Source organism: Lutra lutra, chromosome 14 (genome assembly GCF_902655055.1).
Source record: "Lutra lutra chromosome 14, mLutLut1.2, whole genome shotgun sequence".
In the NCBI taxonomy this organism is placed as follows: Eukaryota; Metazoa; Chordata; class Mammalia; order Carnivora; family Mustelidae; genus Lutra; species Lutra lutra.
In genome coordinates, this window is record NC_062291.1 from 58,731,104 (window position 1) to 58,752,577 (window position 21,474).

The 21,474-nt window shown below is 39.1% G+C and overlaps 1 protein-coding gene across 10 annotated transcripts in view; it reads left to right on the plus strand.

The window, feature by feature from the left end:
• R3HCC1L (R3H domain and coiled-coil containing 1 like) overlaps positions 1–19,512 on the plus strand; it is a 93,021-nt gene extending 73,509 nt beyond the window's left edge. For 9 of the 10 annotated variants that reach the window (XM_047702344.1, XM_047702341.1, XM_047702347.1 and 6 more), the window contains 4 exons: positions 3,806–3,876; positions 4,745–4,840; positions 5,538–5,678; positions 18,728–19,512. In XM_047702344.1, the coding sequence (XP_047558300.1) occupies positions 3,806–3,876; positions 4,745–4,840; positions 5,538–5,678; positions 18,728–18,795 (376 nt within the window). In that variant the 3' untranslated portion in view covers positions 18,796–19,512. The remainder of the gene's footprint in view (positions 1–3,805; positions 3,877–4,744; positions 4,841–5,537; positions 5,679–18,727) is intronic. The other variant, XM_047702350.1, reaches the window with a different exon arrangement.
• The last annotated feature ends 1,962 nt before the right edge of the window (positions 19,513–21,474 follow it).

The following is a 21,474-nucleotide window of genomic DNA, read 5'->3' on the forward strand; positions in this document are numbered from 1 at the left end:
CTCTCTTTTATATTTTTTGTGTTTGTCTCTTACATTCTGAATCGTTTCCTTAGCTCTGATTTCCAGTTCACCGATTTCTTTCTTCAGCTGTGTTTTATTTGCTGTTAAATCTGTCCGTTGAATATTTAAATTTCATTTTTTGTTTTTCATTTTTCTAAGTTCTCTATTTCTCTTTAAAATCTGCGTGGTCATTTTTTAGTTTCTTGGTTTTTTTCTAAAATATTTTCAAGATTTAAAAAATTTCTTAAATGTATTAAACATAGACCTTCTATGGTCTGTGTCTGGTAATTCCTTTACCTGAAGTCTTTTTAGTTCTGCTTCTGCAAATTCTCAGGTTTAGTAATATTTTTTATTGTGAGCCAACTGTTTTCCTTGGAATTTTATTTGTGGGAATTGAAGTCTACTGTAGAAGAAGAGGATTTCTCCTGAGAGGATACGTGTTTTCTTCTGCCAGGCACCAAGGGCCCAAAGAGTTCAGCAGCACTGTAAATTAAATTACTGATTTGAGGGGCGCCTGGGTGGCTCAGTGGGTTAAGCTGCTGCCTTCGGCTCAGGTCATGATCTCAGGGGTCCTGGGATCGAGCCCCGCATCGGGCTCTCTGCTCGGCAGGGAGCCTGCTTCCTCCTCTCTCTCTATCTGCCTCTCTGCCTGCTTGTGATCTCTCTCTGTCAAATAAATAAATAAAATCTTAAAAAAAAAAAAATTACTGATTTGAGGTTATTTTGACCACTGAGATAGAAATAGTCAAGTGGAGAATGATAAAAAATGATTGTTCTGTGTCTCAACTAGTTTATTTTAACAACACATATAAATATCTAGTTACTTGCCAGTCTTTGATGTGGTGCCAAGACCTTTTTTTTTTCTTTCAAGTTACTGGTCTATTGATAGAAGAGTTCTTGTATGTTTTCCTCATAATATATCAATTAAAGTGGAATGAGAACTGTAAAGTACCTTTTTAGAGGCATCTGAGTGCTTACTCTTTGTAGATTAAAATGTTTCCTGTCCTTTATAGCTGTTTTGCCCAAACATAATTGATAGTCATTTTTGGATTTTTTAGTGACTTCACCATTCTCTGCTGTTCCACAGCATTCAGTTAAGTTTTTTTAGACACAACATCTTTTTTCACACTCATTTTTCATTGTTTTAATTTTAGTAAATTATGTAATGAAAATACAAATTAAAACTGATATAAAGGGTTTGAAAACAATTCCATTAACTCTTGTTATGTATATAATTCTTACACATATAGGACAAGATAAAGAATCAAGTATACCTTTGTATCTTTAGCTTAGAAGAAGAAAACAAGCTTCAGGAATAAAGAAACAATAAAAAATAAGCTTCAGAAAGAAAGTTATTAAAGAAAAGATCTTCAGGATCTGGGAAAAGTCAATACAAAGAAGGATTATACTTTAACATTCTCATCCTGATACTAAAAATGAACTAGGTCTTTTGTCTCATACTACAAATGTACATTTAAAATTCAGTTCATGTAGATCTTGAATTTGTTAGATTCTGCATCAGGGTTTAACCTCCCACTTTTTCTTAAAGAGCCAGATAGGAAATATTTTAGGCAACTCTGCCATCATTGCATAAAAGCAGCCACAGAGAGTATGTAAACAAATGAGCATGATTGTATTCAGTGAAATTTTATGTACGAAAACATGGGGCACCTGAGTGAATCAGTCGGTTAAGTGACTGCCTTCAGTTCAGGTCATGATCTCCGGGTCCCGGGAGAGAGCCCTGCATCGGGGTCCCTGCTCACTAGGGATTCTGCTTCTCTCTCCCTCTCCCTCTGCGTCCCCCCAACTGCTCATTTTCTTTCTTTCTTGCAAATAAATAAAATCTTTTAAAAAAGCACCCTGTTTTTCTATGAAGTTCTTAGAACAGGCAAAATTAGCTAGCAGCCAAGTACCTCACTTAAATTTGGATGGAGGAGGATATCAGTTCTATAGCTAAAAGAAATAAGGGGGTAACTGGATCCCAGAGAATAGTTAATCTTTCTGTAGACTTTCTGCTAAATGTATAGGTTTGGTTAGTCAGTCAAATTCATTAACATGTTAAGACCCTATATCAGGGCCTGTTCCATATAAAGTGCCTAATGGATTTTAAAAACCAGTCAATGAGCTTAAATCTCAAATTAGTACTACCTTAGATTGTTATTAGTAATGATGATTTTTAAAACCAAGGATTCATTTTATTGATATCTAGAATTTCCTACTAAAGGCTAGTTAATTCTTATGAATTATTTAACTTTTGCTTTATTTCTTCCTAATCTTACCTGCAAGACCATTTTTCTATCAAACCCAAAAACATTCCCAAAAGAAGAGCAACATTTTAAAGGATTATGAAATTCCAAAGTCTAAAAGACTCTCCACATCGCATCTAAGGTCTTTTTCTAAGCTTTTTGTAAACTCTTATCAGACAGGCTCTTCTGCTATTGAACTTTTTCAGTCTCCAACCCCTGTGGTCATTTTAAGCCATGGTCAAACTTACCCTCACATTCAGGAAATTCTCTAACCTTCAAAGCCTCCTTCATTCCTTTTTTCCTCAAAGGAATTTTTTTCTTGACTGAAGGAAGATATTTTAGCTGTTGTCTCTTTTTCTTTCTTTATAGTGCTTTATAAAAATAAAGTCAAGGTCACGGTGCAGAAGCCTATAATAATGTCTGAGAGTCAAATACCCGAGTCAACTTTATATTTTAGTCACCATCTTTTATCAATATTAATAATCTTCCTAATGAATATTGTTATTAGTCATAAAAAATAATGAGCACCGTTCATTTATTAAAGGCCTGTAAGTCCTCAGCACTCTGCTCTTTGCCTTGTCATAGATGATCTCATTTCCATTTTCAATAACTCTGTTTGGAAGGTGCTATGCCCATTTCTATGGATAAGCAGACCTAGCTTCAAGAGAAGTTAAATCTGTCCAAGAACTCAAGGTGGCAGAGCCCTGAGTCCTTTTGTATCCGACCCTCAACCCCATATCCTTTCTACAGAACTATGTTGAATGTATGAGCAGTTTTTAAGTTCCCTGCTGAAAAACTAATGCCATCATTTTGATAGTCCTTCTGTTCACTATGTAATAGCTCTGCTCCAAAATAAATGTGTTTTTAATGGTCATTGTTTTGATTCTAATCCCATCTAATGTTTCTCTGATCTTGATATCTTAATTATCCTGAATTTTTCTGAGTTTGCCACGGTTCTTTCCTGTTCTCCCTTTACTTCCTTTCTGCAACTTGAAATAATAGGTCAGCCTCTCTGATTATAGTTGTCTTTTTTCTCAATTTCTTGGATTTTTTTGTTTGTTTGTTTTGTTTTTGGGGGGTTTCTTTCTTGTTTGTTTCTTGCTTTGAATGACCTGTCTCCCTCTCTGTCTCTGTGAGGCTACGTTTGTTTGCCTTAAATCCAGGTGACCTTCCTTGTCTACCTCCTCTTCCAATATTCTTCTGCCCCTTCTCTGCTTCCTCCTTTCACCTCTTCTTGTTCTGTGCCCATAAGAGCATCTCTTGTGAATAGTGTGATAAATACTTTACCTCCCCAAGGGACATGTGGAGATTAATTAGTTGATGTCTATAAATGGCTGGGAATGTAAAATACTGCCAGGTAGTTCTTTAGGATGGTATTATTGCTTTTAAAATTCAGTGGCTTCTTCTGTCCTCCAAGCTGTTTTTTGTGTCATTATCCCCATTCCACCTGTGTGCTCGTTGAGTGTTTATCTCATTATGAAATGCTTTATGAGACTCTATTTGAAAGATGTTTCATAAAAGTATATTTTAAGAAATAAAATTGTGTTGTTTTGTTGCAGAAAGAAAGGTTTTGATATTAAATGGGTGGATGACACACATGCCCTAGGAGTATTCTCCAGTCCGATTACAGGTATTCACCTAGTGGATTTCTGTGGTCTTTCCTTATTGTCTGTTTTCTCTTGCTACTTGTTCTTATTTCCCTTTTATTCTAGCCAACTGGCATGTTATTCAGCCAGTGTAGGTAAACGGGATACAGGTTTTTAAGGCATAGTACTTTGTACCAATGTGCTTTTCCTCTCCCTTTTCACCTTAATCCAATAGCAATTTGGAGAGAGAGCCAACTCCTTCCAGGGTTACGTGCTGTGTAACTGTCAGTTATGATCATACATAAACAGATTATAGGTAGAAATTTAAGAAGCCAGTGTGACTGAATCTTAAAAATGTTGTGATTTTTTTTTTCCACCCAGACAAATGAATTTGAAGTAGGCCTTGATCCTGAGATACTATAATACCTGGTTCCTTTTCACTTACATCATTAGCCTCATGAAAGATGTGATGCAGAGGCATTCAAAGATGTTAGAGATGTTGGTTCCTGTCTGAACCACCTAGAATAGGGGTCTGCAAACTGTAAAGGGCCAGGTAGTAAATATTTTAGGGTGGAAAGTCACTACTTAATTCTGCTGTTGTAACAAGAAAGCATCCCTGAACAGTATTCAAATGAATAGAAGTGGCTCTGTTTCAGTAAAATGTTACAAGAACAGGTGGATGGCTAGATTTGGTCACAGAACCATTGTTTATTGATCCCTGATCTAAAATAATCACTTGCCAAGCTGTTTATGGATTTTCTGGAGCTGACCATCTCTTTTGTTTGCCATGAGAAAAAAAAAAGGCGGAACATCTAGACATCTAGGAAATACTTTCTGAGAGCTAGCCTTAAATTTTCCTTTTATCACTCTTCCTCATATCTTCTGTTTTCTTGTATTTATTCCTCTTTGCAGCTCGTGATGCTCTGGGTAGTAAACATACCATGGTGAAAATCCGGCCCTTGTCACAGGCCACAAGAGCAGCCAAGGCCAAAGCTAGAGCTTATGCTGGTGAGCCTATAATCTCGGGCTTTTTCTTGTTGATAGTTGTGTTACTGTTTTTTCTAGCACTTGTACCTCATCTGGAGTCCTAAAGACATATCACTTTTATTTTCAGTGTTAAAGGAAGTATGGTTTTTTTTGTTGTTTTTAAAGATTTTATTTATTTATTTGACAGAGAGAAATCACAAGTAGGCAGAGAGGCAGGCAGAGAGAGAAGAGGAAGCAGGCTCCCTGCTGAGCAGAAAGCCCGATGTGGGCTTGAACCCAGGACCTGGGATCATGACCTGAGCCGAAGGCAGCGGCTTAACCCACTGAGCCACCCAGGCGCCCCAGGAAGTATGTTTTTAAAGAAAAGACAAAGGCTATGTTGGAAATAAGGCATCTGTGCAGCCACTTAGAGAGAGAGAGATGGCCAATCAATGCAGCAACCATTTTCTGATGACATCCTTATCTGATTTACCTCAGTGTTGACCTGTTTCCAAGGGTCACTGTAGAAATTGTGTTAATATAGATAACGAAGCCAGGGTTGTTTGTGTTTTGCCGTGCTAGTTTCCTCTGATCATCATCTATTGGCTTATATTAATTACTGCTAAGGCAGCCCTTGTTAGTCTGTTTTATATGTTAATTACAGAGTTAAATCATTTGGCGCTAGAGTGCTTTCTCTTCTTACTCCCTCCTACTCCCCCCCCCCCCTTTTCCCGTTCAGAGTTCCTGCAGCCAGCAAAGGAGCGTCCTGAAACTTCAGCAGCCCTAGCCAGAAGGTTAGTCATCAGTGCCCTTGGGGTTCGAAGTAAGCAGAGCAAAACGGCAAGGGAAGCAGAGCTCAAGAAACTGCAGGAAGCCCGAGGTGAGTTGAAGTGATGGCGTTCCTCTCTAGCTCTCTAGACCTCTCTAGTTCTCTAGAGCTCACTATAAGGCATGCGTTTAAAAAAAATGAATGAAGCCCATTCCATTTTGTCATTTCCATTTCCTAGAAGCCTCCCAAGTTTATTGAAATTGTTTTCATGCCTTATATTTAGGGGGAAGACATTTCAGGATTTGTCTTCCTGTTCCACACACAAGGCATCCTAATCCATGCTCTTAACTTGTTGTTTTCCAAGAGATAGGTTCGGCCTTTTCAACTCGTCATCCATGGCTTTTTCTGTAGTTCTTGCTCCAAAGTCTGAGCAGAATTTTCCTATGAAGACATAGGAGTCTCCCAGGCATTAAACATTTGCTCTGGTTTTACAGGGCCATGATTGCCATGATATTATCTGATGATTTAGATTGCAGGTAGAAGACAGATTAAGGAAAAGCCAGCGACTGGCATGGTTGATAGTAACTATAGGAGGTATTTTTTTCTCTAAAGACAGTCTTGAGTGGCTCCATTAGAGTACATCTAGATAAATCTATCTTCTGATTATTTTGCAGTACCTATGAGTTCTTAGAAATTATTTCCATTGATGCACAGCAGGGTTTTTCTTTCCCTGTAGTTTGGAATTGAGGTTAAAATCTCTCTCTTCCCTCTTTCTAGGCTGTTGACTTATATGTGAGGGCCTGGGATTCTGGCTTTACACTTAAGTACTTTTTATCAACCTTGCAGGCTTTAGACAGTCTCATTGCCTTAGCTCACGATCTGTGGAATCTGTAAAGGCAATTTATTCTGAAAATTCCACTTACCAAAAAGTAACTTCATTTTTCCATTAAACGAATTGAAGTTTCAAACTCCTTGTTTATTGCCGGTCTAACAAGGCCATTAATACTTCCTGTCCACTCTGCTGTGGTGATAGCAGGCGGCTTGGGGACTCTCAGCTGCACTGGCCAGATAACCAGTGACAGAGTGTGTCATGGCAGGTGCTAGAGTTTCAGTGTGGAACCCAACTAATTTTTGAAGCCTTAATGATTAGAATGAGGCAGTTTTGATTTTTCCAATGCATGTTCACTCAGAGGCCCTTTCAGAAACTTTTTTTATAGATGGCAGTAATAGAACTAGAGTAAAGGTGAATGTGTCATAAGACCCTTTAGTAGTTGGTTATCTCTGAGGAAAGTGCTTTCTCTGTGATAACCACAATGATGAGAGAGAAGATTTGACTGTGCAGTGTCTCATGCTTCCCTACCCTGTGTGTCACCTTAACCGGAATGCTCCGTGTACTGCAGCAGGAATGCTGCACAGGGACCGTCTGGAGGACTGCTCTCTGTTTTTCTGTAAACACAGTGGCATGCAGCCTCATTTGAAGTATTTGTTTTAAATGCTCACTTAACCAATGGGCAGTTCAGTGATGCAAGTAAAAATCGCTCAGTGAGTATCCTATTAATTACTTTTTTAAAGAAGGCCTTTAGTTGTGAATGGAGACTCCTTGTGATAAGTTCTTCTTATCCATTGGTGCTGAGGCTGTACAGATTATAGAAGATTCTTTATTATGCTTCAGAGCTCTCCCATTCTTCATATCTGAGAAAACGCATTTGAAAGATTCCTGATATATCTCTTTCTGACTTCTTTATGCATTAGGCAGATGTTCTTGTACCTGCCTGCATGGAGCCCAAGACTGCTCACTTAAAGAGTTTTTTCTTTTAAAAAAAAAGGGAAGAAAGTATCTTTTCCTGTGGAAATTAAAAGTACCATTTAGGTATTAAACAGAACAGTTCTTTTTGTCCAGATCTTCTTCTGCTGGAGGGGGAGGGGTCCATACAGCATAGTGGGTAACATTAGATTCTGTAATCAGACTGTCTACATCTACTCTGAGTTCTACCATTTACTGGCTGTGTGACCTTGGGCAGAGTACTTACTCTCTGGAGGCCTCTGTTTCCTCATCCATAAAATGGAAATGAAATGAGATAATTCACAAGGAATGCTTAGTCATTTTCAGAACCCATCAGAATGCGTGCTCTCCTGTTTCTCTCGGCCTGTAATAAGTATATGATGAATGTTAGCTGCTGCTGTTTTTAGTAATAGTGGAAATATTATTTGTATGGTGAGCCTAACACAGATTCCAGTGCGTATTTTTTATCAATACTTTTTTTATTTTAAATTTCCTGTAATACTCTATTTGGCATTTCACTAGGCACCTGTCCTCTAGCGTTGTGCTCTTATTCGGGAGAATTAGACAGATGGAAAAATTTTGTTCTTTGCTTAAGACTTAAAATCAGGTGAGGATATCTGCCTTGAGTAAGAAAGAAAATATGATTTTAAGCAGTTGTTTCTCTTCTCACTTCAGTTCTGAAGAATTTTTTTAAATTCCAATATAATGTGAAGTGTTAAATTCGTTTCAGGTGTAGGATACAGTGATTCAACAGTTCTATACATTACTCAGTCCTCATCAAGATAAATGTACTCTTAATCTCCACCACCTATTTCACCTATCTCTGCCCCCCCACCCCCCTGCCATGCCACGCCCCTCTGGTAACCATCAGTTTGTTCTCTATAGTTAAGAATCTGTTTTTTGGGTTTGTCTCAAAAGAGACAAGTGTTTGTCTCCCTTTGTTCCTTTGGTTTGTTTCTTAAATTCCACATATGAGTGAAAAATCATATGCTATTCTTTTGCTTTTAGCATTACAGTCTCTAGCTCCGTCCATGTTGTTGCAAATGGCAAGATTTCATCCTTTTTTATGGCTCAATAATCTCCATTGTATACATATATACCACCTCTTCTTTATCCATTGATGGATGGATAAATACTGATGGATGCTTAGGCTACTTCTTAGTTTGGCTAATGTAAATAATGCTACAATAAACATAGGGGTGCATGTATCCTATCAAATTAGTGTTTTTTAAAAATCTTTGGGTAAGTACCCAGTTGTGTGATTACTGGGTCATATGGTAGTTCTATTTTTAATGTTTCAAGGAATCTCCACACTGTCTTCCACAGTGGCTGCCCCAGTTTGCATTCCCACCAACAGTGCACATGGGTTCCTATTTCTCCACATCCTTACCAACACGTAGTTTTTTTTTATTTTAAAATTTTTTAATAAACATATAATATATTTTTATCCCCAGGGGTACAGGTCTGTGAATTGCTAAGTTTACACATTTCACAGCACTCATCATAGCACATACCCTCCCCAATGTCCATATCCCCACCACCCTCGTCTGTCCCCCCTACCCCCAGCAACTCTCAGGCTGTTTTTTGAGATTGAGTCTTTCATGGTTTATCTCCCTCCCAATCCCATCTTCTTTCATTTTTTCTTTTCCCACCCTGCAAACCCCCCACATTGCATCTCCACTTCCTCATATCAGGGAGATCATATGATAGTTGTCTTTCTCTGATTGACTTATTTCACTAAGCATAATACCCTCTAGTTCCATCCACGTCGTTGCAAATGGCAAGATTTCATTTCTTTTGATGGCTGCATAGTATTCCATTGTATATATATATATACCACATCTTCTTTATCCATTCATCTTTTGATGGACACCTAGGTTCTTTCCATAGTTTGGCTATTGTGGACATTGCTGCTATAAACATTCGGGTGCATGTGCCCCTTTGGAGCACCGTGTTTGTATCTTTAGGATATACACCCAGTAGTGCAATCGCTGGGTCATAGGGTAGCTCTGTTTTCAGTTTTTTGAGGAACCTCCACACTATTTTCCAGAGTGGTTGTACCAGCTGGCATTTCCATGAACAGTGTAGGAGGGTTCCCCTCTCTCCGCATCCTCGCCAGCATCTGTCATTTCTTGACTTGTTAATTTTAGCCATTCTGACTGGTTTGAGGTGGTATCTCATTGTGGTTTTGATTTGTATTTCCCTGATGCAGAGTGATGTGGAGCATTTTTTCATGTGTCTGTTGGCCATCTGGATGTCTTCCTTGCAGAAATGTCTATTCATGTCCTCTGCCCATTTCTTGATTGGATTATTTGTTCTTTGGATGTTGAGTTTGATAAGCTCTTTATAGATTTTGGATACCCAAAATCCCTTTGTCTGATATATCGTTTGCAAATATCTTCTCCCATTCTGTCAGTTGTCTTTTGGTTTTGTTAACTGTTTCCTTTTCCTGTGCAAAAGCTTTTGATCTTGATAAAATCCCAATAGTTCATTTTTGCCCTTGCTTCCCTTGCCTTTGGCGATGTTCCTAGGAAGATGTTACTGCAGCTCAGGTCGAAGAGGTTGCTGCCTGTGTTCTTCTCAAGGATTTTGATTGATTTCTTTCTCACATTGAGGTCCTTCATCCATTTTGAGTCTATTTTTGTGTGTGGTGTAAGGAAATAGTCCAATTTCATTTTTCTGCATGTGGCTGTCCAATTTTCCCAGCACCATTTGTTGAAGAGGCTGTCTTTTTTCCATTGGACATTCCTTCCTGCTTTGTCGAAGATTAGTTGACTGTAGAGTTGAGGGTCTATTTCTGGGCTCTCTATTCCGTTCCATTGATCTATGTGTCTGTTTTTGTGCCAGTACCATACTGTCTTGATGATGACAGCTTTGTAAGAGAGCTTGAAGTCTGGGATTGTGATGCCACCAACTTCGGCTTTCTTTTTCAATATTCCTTTGGCTATTCAAGGTCTTTTCTGGTTCCATATAAATTTTAGGATTATTTGTTCTATTTCTTTGAAAAATGGATGGGATTTTGATAGGGATTGCATTAAATGTGTAGATTGCTTTAGGTAGAATAGACATTTTCACAATATTTATTTTGTGTCTTCCTCAATTTCTTTCATGAGTACTTTATAGTTTTCTGAGTATAGATTCTTTGCCTCTTTGGTTAGGTTTATTCCTAGGTATCTTATGGTTTTGGGTGCAATTGTAAATGGGATTGACTCCTTAATTTCTCTTTCTTCTGTCTTGTTGTTGGTGTAGAGAAATGCAACTGATTTCTGTGCATTGACTTTATATCCTGACACTTTACTGAATTCCTGTACAAGTTCTGGCAGTTTTGGAGTGGAGCCTTTTGGGTTTTCCACATATAGTATCATATGATCTGCAAAGAGTGATAGTTTGACTTCTTCTTTGCCGATTTATATGCCTTTTATTTCTTCTGTTGTCTGATTGCTGAGGCAAGGACTTCTAGTACTATGTTGAATAGCAGTGGTGATAACGGCATCCCTTCCGTGTTCCTGACCTTAGCGGAAAAGCTTTCAGTTTTTCTCCATTGAGAATGATATTTGCAGTGGGTTTTTCATAGATGGCTTTGATAATATTGAGGTATGTGCCCTCTATCCCTACACTTTGAAGAGTTTTAATCAGGAAGGGATGCTGCACTTTGTCAAATGCTTTTTCAGCATCTATTGAGAATATCATATAGTTCTTGTTCTTTCTTTTATTAATGTGTTGCATCACATTGATTGATTTGCGGATGTTGAACCAACCTTGCAGCCCTGGAATAAATCCCACTTGGTCGTGGTGAATAATCCTTTTAATGTGCTGTTGGATCCTATTGCCCAGTATTTTGGTGAGAATTTTCGCATCTGTGTTCATCAAGGATATTGGTCTGTAATTCTCTTTTTTTGATGGGATCCTTGTCTGGTTTTGGGATCAAGGTGATGCTGAAATGAGTTTGGAAGTTTTCCTTCCATTTCTATTTTTTGAAACAGTTTCAGGAGAATAGGAATTAATTCTTCGTTAAATGTTTTGTAGAATTCCCCTGGGAAGCCATCTGGCCCTGGACTTTTGTTTGGAGATTTTAGATGACTGTTTCAATCTCCTAACTGGTTATGGGTCCGTTCAGGTTTTCTATTTCTTCTTGGTTCAGTTGTGGTAGTTTATGTCTCTAGAAATGTATCCATTTCTTCCAGATTGTCGAATTTGTTGGCGTAGAGTTGCTCATAGTATGTTCTTATAATTGTTTGTATTTCTTTGGTGTTGGTTGTGATCTCTCCTCTTTCATTCATGATTTTATTTATTTGGGTCCTTTCTCTTTTCTTTTTGGTAAGTCTGGCCAGGGGTTTGTCAATCTTATTAATTCTTTGAAAGAACCAGCTCCTAGTTTCGTTGGTTTGTTTAATTGTTTTTTTGGTTTCTATTTCATTGATTTCTTCTCTGATCTTTATGATTTCTCTTCTCCTGCTGGGTTTAGGCTTTCTTTGTTGTTCTTTCTCCAGCTCGTTTAGGTGTAGGGTTAGGTTGTGTATTTGAGACCTTTGTTGTTTCTTGAGAAAGGCTTGTCCTGCTATATATTTTCCTCTCAGGACTGCCTTTGTTGTGTCCCACAGATTTTGAACCGTTGTGTTTTCATTGTCATTTGTTTCCATGAATTTTTTCAATTCTTCTTTAATTTCCTGGTTGACCCATTCATTCTTTAGAAGGATGCTGTTTACTCTCCATGTATTTGGGTTCTTTCCAAATTTCCTCTTGTGATTGAGTTCTAGCTTCAGAGCATTGTGGTCTGAAAATATGCAGGGAATGATCCCAATCTTTTGATACCGGTTGAGACCTGATTTATGACCCAGGATGTGGTCTATTCTGGAGAATGTTCCATGTGCACTAGAGAAGAATGTGTATTCTGTTATTTTGGGATGGAATGTCCTGAATATATCTGTGATGTCCATCTGGTCCAGTGTGTCATTTAAGGCCTTTATTTCCTGGTTGACCTTTTGCTTAGATGATCTGTCCATTTCAGTGAGGGGAGTGTTAAAGTCCCCTACTATTATTGTATTATTCTCGATGTATTTCTTTGATTTTGTTATTGGTTTATATAGTTGGCTCCTCCCATGTTAGGGGCATAGATATTTAAAATTATTAGGTCTTGTTGGACAGACCCTTTGAGTATGATACAACACGTGTAGTTTTTTTATCCTTTTTGATTTTAGCTATTCTGGCAGGTGTGAGATGGTCTTATTGTGGTTTTGATTTGTATTTCCCCGAGGTTGAGTGATGTTGAGCGTCTTTTCATGTCTTTCCCCATCTATATTTTGTCTTTGGAGAAATATCTGTTCAAGGCTTTTGCCCATTTTTAATTGGATTATTTGTTTTTAGTTCTGAAGGTTTTAGGATTAAAAACAGGATGGGGTTTTTGTGATTAAAAGGATGGGAAGACAACTCCAGGCAATGTTGTAAGTTATGATAATCCCATGATGGAAAATAGTATCTCCAGTTTAGAGCTGGCCCAGGGAAGTTAACTATGGGGCCCAAAGTTATCTAGTTGGTAAATTGATAGGAGGCATTTAAACCAAGGCCTCTCTAATTAAAACCCATGCTCTCTCTATAATGCTATAATCCCTCTTGAAGGACTTCAGAGTAATTAACATTTTTTCCTAGGGGAAAACAAAATAAAAGAATTTTTAAGGTCTTTAGAAAGTTAAATATGGCAGCCTTTTTTTTTTTTTTTTTTTTTTTTACACGCAGCTTTCACTGTCAAAAAATTCTTCCCTGGGTCTTACTTAAATCTGTATAATAGTTTAAGCCAGTTTCCTTTTCTTTTTTTCCTTTGTGGAAATAGGGATCATGTGGACACCATCCTGTTCTAATCTTTAGACGCCAAGAGCAGGTTATTGAGGAATAAGGGAACCTGGGCTGTAAGAGAGTTTTGCCATTAACTTCAGCTGTGTTGCCATGGGCTTGTTTCTTATACTCTCTGTGCTCTAGTTTCCAACAAAGCAAAATGAATACCTGACTTACCCTGGAGAATTTTTTGAGCACAATCGAAGTTAATACGTAAAAACATTTATTTAGAAAGGTGCTTTACAAATTCAGGATACTTCTGTTTATGTGACTCTTAGAAAATTAGTATTCATTTGTAATAATGAGAGTGAAGACAAGTATGTACTGCAGCTTCCCCATTTGCGACAAATAGTGCTAATCAGTCATGATAGTGTTTTGTGAGTTTTGACTTGACCTCTGCCATTTGATCAGAATTAGCATGGAAATTGAAATCTATGTGCCATCCTGATATAGGTACTCTTATAAATAGTATTATAGAATAGCTAGGCTTTGTCCCCACCCTCACTTGAGTTCTGCTGTCTGGCATAGTGTCTGGTTCATTAAAAGATACTCAGTGTGTATGTTCGTTGATGGAAGAATGCATGACGGACATTGGTCACTTTTTCTTCATAAATCTTATTTCATTCGTGATTCTACTCTGAACTCTTTCAAGTCCTCTATATTTTTCTTTATAAAACCCAGAGTCGAACACTTTGTATGAAAACCTTCTAATTAATGAATTTGGAATTTGTGATTTTCCCAGGTTTAAATACTTCCTGGTAAGTTCCCTCACCCTGCTTTGGTCCTCTTACTCTTTTGATGAGAAGTCTGTGTTTTAGCCCTTAATTAAAAAGGGGATTCAGGGGTGCCTGGGTGGCTTAGTCAGTTAAGTGTCTGACTCTTGATCTCAGCACAGGTCTTGATCTCAGGGTTGTGAGTTCAGGTCCTGTGTTGGGTTCCACAATGGGCATGGGATCGGCTTATAAAGAGGTGGGTAGGTAAATAGATAAATAGAGAAAGTAGGTAAGAAAGTTTTTTGTTTTGTTTTGTTTTTTCCTTTTCTTTAAAGGAGATTGAGAAAGTAACATTACCCTGGGACAAGTTGAGAAAAAAGAAGTACCCAAATCATTTTAAGCAAATCATAGTGTATATATTTGGAGGATAAAAATTTTAGTGTGTGGGAGTTGAACCATGAGAGACTATGGACTCTGAAAAACGATCTGAGAATTTTGAAGGGGTGGGGGGTGGGAGGTTGGGGGCACCAGGTGGTGGGTATTGTAGAGGGCACGGATTGCATGGAGCACTGGGTGTGGTGCAAAAATAATGAATACTGTTATGCTGAAAAAAATAAAAAATTAATTAAAAAATTTTAGTGTGTGAGTCTTAGAACATGGGAGAAGTGATTTTTAGTCTAACAGAGTGCATAATCAGAGCACGTGCATAATCATTGCACGGAGAGCGGGAAATCAAAGCATAGTTCATCCTTGATCCTTTGTACTTGTACTTGACTTAATCATGTTTTAAACCAGTGATTCACACAAAAACAATAAAACTGAATTTTAAAGACCAGATGCAGGAGTATGTGTAAAATTTCCCCATGTTTCATTTATTAAAACACTTGATTCCTGCCTAAAATTGGAGATAAAAGATATCATTGCTTCTCAGAATAAGGTACTCTCTGATTTTCAGAGCCTGCCAAAATTTTATTTCATAACTTATTTCCATTTTACTCTTGGGGCTAAATGGCTAATTGGCTGGTTCTAAAAGGCATGTTTTGGGTCACAGGCCTAAAAGGCAGAGTAAGTAAACAATGATTTGATCCCCTAGTATGCTTAATTAAATCACTAAGAATATAAAAGTAAAACCATCCCTATAGAATACTTAGTCAACTGTAATAAAAAAATTTAATCACAACTGCTACCTTTTGAAATCCTGGTTAGGCATTCTATTATCTGCCTTCAAGGGCTCTGCTGCATTGCTGACTCATAATCTGGGTCGTGTGGCATTTTCTTTGTGTCTTTTCGTCCCTAACGTGAAATTCCCTTCATTTCTAACCACGTTTCTCTTTTCATCTTTATGTGATCATCTACTCTGAGATGCAGCATTTACTCATATTTTTGCCTTTGCCTTCTATTTAGTAAACGTATATCCCTGACCTAATCAGAGATGAAAATGTTAACCCTAGGATTAACTGACCAGTTTACCAACTATTGCTAAATAAGTAGCACCTAGTTCTTTGTGTTGACACTTAATAATACATTGGTGAACATTCCGCTCTCCACTGTTAAATGCCCCCTTAACACTTCTGTGATCCAGACTATTTATTTCCCAGGATATTAGTGATTATATAAATACTTGGTAAGCCTAAAATCTAAAACCTTGCTAAAATTAAGAGGTTACTTAAATTACTTCTCCTTAATCTATCAGCTCTGTCAATCCATAAAAGAAGGCAATTAGATGAGTTTGACCAGACTTGTACTTCCAGTCTTCATGTTGATTATTACTCTGTAGGCAGCTGCCTGGGAATTTTGTGATTTTTTTTCTCCATTATTTTCTTAGGTGTAGAAGTAGATTTTGGAAGTGTTAATTTACATCCCTTTTCTTTATTTTCTTTTGAAATGACACCAAATTGGCCCTTTTTTTCCATCTTCAGGCCGTTTTCTTCCCTCAGTGATAAGTGGTGATTCAGTCACCTCATTTAATAAAATCATTGCCGCCAGCTGGTTTCTCATACTGGGCAATGACAGTCTGCAGGGCCCGCTCCCCGTGCGCTGTAGGTTAATCATTTCATACAGATTCTTTTCTTCTTCCATTAGCTCCTTGTCCTTATGGCTGCGCTTGTGCTTTCTCTTTACTTAGTTTACCTTTTTTAATTGTTGGAGGTAAAGTTAACAGGAGCTTTTTTCATGCAGTCTGTCAGCTATTATCTGCTTTCCTTTCTCTTTTTAATAAAGGGATGACATGCTTCCTTATCTTTCTGAATACATTTTTTTTTCCATTTTTCCCTTTTTTACATATTTTCAGATGTCAGGACACTGGAAAGTATGCTGGTTGAAGAATTAAGGATCCATGTTCCAGCTTTAGTTTTTCACTGGTTATGTAACCTTAGACAAGTCACTTAGCCTCTCCATACCTACATTTCTTCTTTAAAAATCCCTCATCCACCCGTGTTCTGAATTTCGGCATGTGTGCCTCACATTGCTACCGTTTCCTTGTGCTTCTCAGTTCGTGCCCCAGCCTTCAATGATTTCTGGTATGGCTGACCACCGGAGTTGCCCCTTATATTTACATGTATTTGGCAGTAGAGATCTATAATCTTTTTATTAGAAAGCATTAGGGTAAAAAATGTTTCAGTATTCTAAACTTTTCTAATTTTAGAAAGATAATATGGTTATCCAACATAACCTAACACCAAAGTCAAATACACTAACATTAATATTTCTGCCACAAAGTGTATGACTGTTCCATAAAATAACATGTGTAAGACTATAAGCAGCCTCTTATTTTTCCAGTGTATTTTATCACCAAGTGAGCTTTGGCCCTAAACTTTAAAAAAATTTTTTTTGTTTTCAGAATTGCTTTGATTTTGGACTTGTGGTTTATGGGCAGTTATATTCTTCTACTCTCTTTTCTTAGAACTTCCCAGATAGCCTTTCTGATTTAAATTTCTAAGCTTATTATTTAAAAATTTGAGTTCTAGTATTTCACTTTCCTGGTTTCTTCACTTTTTCTAGGAATCCAGGACCAGTTTTTGATGGCTTTCATCTGACATTGCTGCTGCTTTTCTTTTTTTTTTTTTTTAAGATTTTATTTATTAGAGAGAGAGAGAAAGCTAGAGACAGAGCGCAAGCAGAGGAGGTAGGGCAGAAGGAGAGGGAGTAGCAGACTCCCCTCTGAGCAGGGATCCTGATTGTGATTAGGGGCTACATTCCAGGACCCCGGGGTCATGACCTGAACTGAAGTCAGACACTTAACCGACTGAGCCACCCAGGCGCCCCTCATCCAACATTGCTTTTACCTTTAGACAAGCCAGTTTTCCTTACTGCTGTCTCCCTGGAGAATCCCAATCCCAGTTCAAGCCTGTCTTAAAGCCAAGTCACAAGGCATTGAATTAATTAGCCTTCAGTTTTGAATTGCCGACCACCCCCCACCGCACCTTCCCCCGGGTTTTTTTGTCTCTTAAGTTAGAACTTTGCTGCTATATTCAGATAATGCCACAAGGTGGTGCCCAAATAGCAGTGAATTTCTCTTTCTCACATTTCCAAGTGCCAGTCAACTTCCTGACCAAGTTCTTTGCCCTTAAAGTACAGTCAGATATTTAGTAAAGGAATTTTGTAAGGGATTATCCTGATTTGGAAAGGTATGTCAACATAGCAAGTGTTAACTCTAAACTCACCTTGATTTCTCTAATAATTTTCCTGGGTCATGACTTTCAAAATCTTTTACAGGCACTATCTGAAATAATAGTCCTCGAGAGGAAGCACTTAGGCTTATCATGTACATTTCATTGTAAAGGTGATGAATGACTAGCCATGAAATTAGAGCTCGTATGGTGGTACTTCACAAAGTGCTTGCGTCACCAGATCATGTATAGTCTGTATTGTCTCAGGTTTTGGTAAAAGTATTATATGGAAACTAAGCTTCTCTGTTACAAATTGAAGATGGATTGCCTAGATTTGTGTTTTTGTTTTGGTTTTAGAAATATTTCTTTGTTTCTCTTGATTATATGTGGTCATTTTTCCAGGTGGGAATTGTGCATTCCAGAAGATTTTTTTTTTTAAAGATTTTTGTTTATTTATTTGACAGAGATCACAAGCAGGCAGAGAGAGAAGGAGGGGAAACAGGCTCCCTGCTGAGCAGAGAGCCCGATGCGGGCTCGATCCCAGGACCCTGGGATCATGACCTGAGCCGAAGGCAGAGGCTTCAACCCACTGAGTCACCCAGGCACCCCACCAGAAGATTTTTGACTCCTGAAAGTGCTCTGAAAATACTGAAATTTGATTTGCCTCTGAAATATTTTTTCTGTGAGACTGTAATAGGGAGATATAACTAAAGCCAAGTGGCTACCATTTCCATTTGAGCAAGAAGGCAGAAGAATATTGAAACATATTCTCTATCCCTATTGAATATTTTTAAAGATCAGTGAAGTGGGAATAACAGGCAATTATGTATAACCACTAACACAGTTGAGAAGTAGAATTAAAATAAATACATTATCAGCAAAACTGGATTGTGGAACCCAGTAAGTGGGTTCAACTCACAACCCTGAGATCAAGACCTGAGCTGAGATTAGGAGTTGAACACAGCCTGCTGAACCACCCAGGCGCCCCACTCCACAGACTTTTTATTTCTATTCGCTCCAGATCTTTCTCTTTATTATATAGTACTAGTCACATTATTTCCACTTATAAAACACTTGGAAAGTTAAAAATAATAACTCTTGGAATCAGGTACAAGGAGACCAGGAAATCCTTTTCTCATGATTAAAGTTTGCTTATAATTTGGATTAAAGGGAAGTACCTGGTGGTATGAAGGGTACTCCTACTTCTAACACTGTCCTTACTTCCAGAGAGAAAACGACTGGAAGCCAAGCAACGGGAAGATATCTGGGAAGGCAGAGACCAGTCTGCGGTTTGAACATCACTCAACAAAGGGGATAGTTCTATGAATTCAGAAAATATTTCCATAGTCTTCAGATAGGAGGATCCTTCTAGAGTTGTGTGTACATGCAGAAGTGCTTGTTAATGGAAGAAAGAGAGAAAGCCATCAAGACAAGCACTGACTGGATACAGAAAGCAGGTGAGCTCCTGTCCGTCTTCACTTCTAACTGCAGTTCTGTGGAACTACCCTCCTGTGTTGGGCATAGAAGGGAGCCACTGGGCAGGAAGCTCACTTGTGCGGGCTTGGATAGGACTTCCAAGAATGCTCTGGGTGGGGCAGGTCCCATAGTTAGCCTGGCTCACGCATCTAAGATGTCTGAAGAAGTTACAAAACAGAGGATTCAAACCTGCGATGATGAGAGATTTTGGCCTTGCAAAGGCGGCGTGCTCCCTCGGACCTCACAGAGCTGAGGGCTGGTGGAGGGAGCAGTTAGTACCGAGGTGGAACAGTGTCTGAAGAACTTGGTTCTCACAGAATCGACACTGTCACTTCCAGAACTCCAGAGCGGGTGAGCTGCGGCAGATGTGGGTGTTTGGACCGAGCTGAGGCCTGGAGCTGCTCCAGCATCCAGGGGCCTGCCAGCCTCCGTCCTCACAGGAAGTCAGCTGTGGAAGCCTTGTGCTAGTTCCAGTTGAAACAATACTATCATGCTGTGAGAGGGAGACATTAAAGCTCATTTGATGACACACATCACTCTCTTTGTCAATGTTGTCATTCCCACAAAAAACTTGGAGAACAGCTCTCCTCACATCCATCCCTGTGGTGCTGTGCACGGGTTCAGTGGATCCGCTGGCTGTATTGAGCCGCACCGAGTAGTCCGCTGCTCCTCTCTCCGCCCCAGAGTATACTGCAAACATGCATCTCTTGGGATTGGTGTGCAGTAGCCCCCCTCCCCTTTTTGCCCTCCCTGTACACCCCCACCCTGGCTTCTGGCTTCCTCCTGTTTCTGTCACGCCTGACATTCTGCAGAAGGCATCTGGCACTCGGCAAGTTCTTGGTATCGTCTTCCCAGCCTGTACCAGAGGCGCTTGGCAAGTGACACCAAACCATCTGTTACAATGAAGAGTTGCCAGAATAAAACAAACACCTCTGGGCAGTGAGAAATTTCCTAAAGGACACTGACGAGTCTGAGCCACCAATTTCGGCTTTATTCATATTCTACCTGCATTCTCATGGCTTTTGGAAAGAAGTTCTACGCTGAAGAAATGGCAGTGCTAGGGCTTAAGAGGCTGAGGTAGCAAGAAATAATGTCCCATCTGTGCTTTCACTGAGGGTAAGAGCCTCATATGTGTATGATTTCATGCCCATGACAATGGTGGAGTATTAGCATTGCCTAGAACATGGTGGAGTGGGGGCTCTGTTCAAATGTTCCTCAAAGGACACTGGCCTTGGTTCTTAGCCCTGACCCAGCGATCCCTGCTGCTCTCTGGTCTTGGAGCCCTCTTGCAGTTCTTCCTCAGCATTGTTTTCTCATTCTTGGTCAGTTCTGAAAGTGTCCCTTGTTCATACCCAGTGCTTCCTTTTCAAGTTTGGGGCATTGAAAAAAATCCTTCTCTTGACCCTCGTCCTAGTACTGCCTAGACCAAGGCCCCTCTCTCCGGCAGGCAGCTACAGGACTTGTGCTCTCGGTCTTCACGCAGCAGCCTTCTCTAAGACAGGCAGGTCTGTTTGAATGATATGGCTGCATTGGAAAGGCAGCAAATTCTCCATATTGAATGGTTTATTTCTGAGGTATACCTTTGCTCTGTTTTGATTCTTCAAGGCTAAGAGTGACCTGGGGGAGTAAAAAAGATGATTGTTCCTATCACTTGTCTTTGAGGTGCTCCCCCTTTCTGATAGCATTCTGGCTTTTAAGGGCCTCATTAATGGTAACATAGAGCCACATGTTCATTACCCAGTTTTCTTGTATTACTCATAACTCCATAAGGTACTGTTCTCATTCGGATTCTGTATACTAGGTGGCTAGTAGAATATGCTTTTTTTCCAGCTACCTCGAACTTTCAGATTTATCCTTATAATTAGGTCCAGAAAAGGGATTTGTTTTTAGCTAATACTGAAAGCTATGGAGTGTTGGTGCTTCCACCATTAGTAGAAAATATGCTTTTTAGTTCTATTTTTCCAGTCGTTGGGATTATGTATAGTGGGTGGACGTAGGAGGAACTTCCCTGGCCCAGCAAGGACTACACTGAGCTTGTCCAGATGGGAACCAGATCATTGGTCCCATCTAACCTGTGCCTTCACAAGCAGAGCTGACTAGAGAGCACCCTGTAGGTGCCTCTGGCTCCTCTGTTAAATATGTTCCAGAATACGGTGAATGCATTCTGCAAGGTGTTTTTGTTGCTTCGTGTAAAATGACTAAATCCCAGTGTCACCTGGAATTTGTAGTAAAAAGGTATATTCCCTTTGAGTTCTGATATGCTCCCCGTAGAATGAAGGTTTTGGTGGAATAGAAATAAATTGGGCTTCTAATTAGTAAGCTGAGGTTCCCAGCCCTTCAGCCTCTGTGAGACTAAAGAATGCTGAAGTGAAAATCTTACGACATTTTTGGTTCTGTCTGGAATTTGGTGGTTGGTATTCTGTTAACATTCCTCATCTAGTTACAAGTCATGCCAGCCAGCAGTCTTCCTATGTCCTTCCCTTTCAACTCGGTGGTAT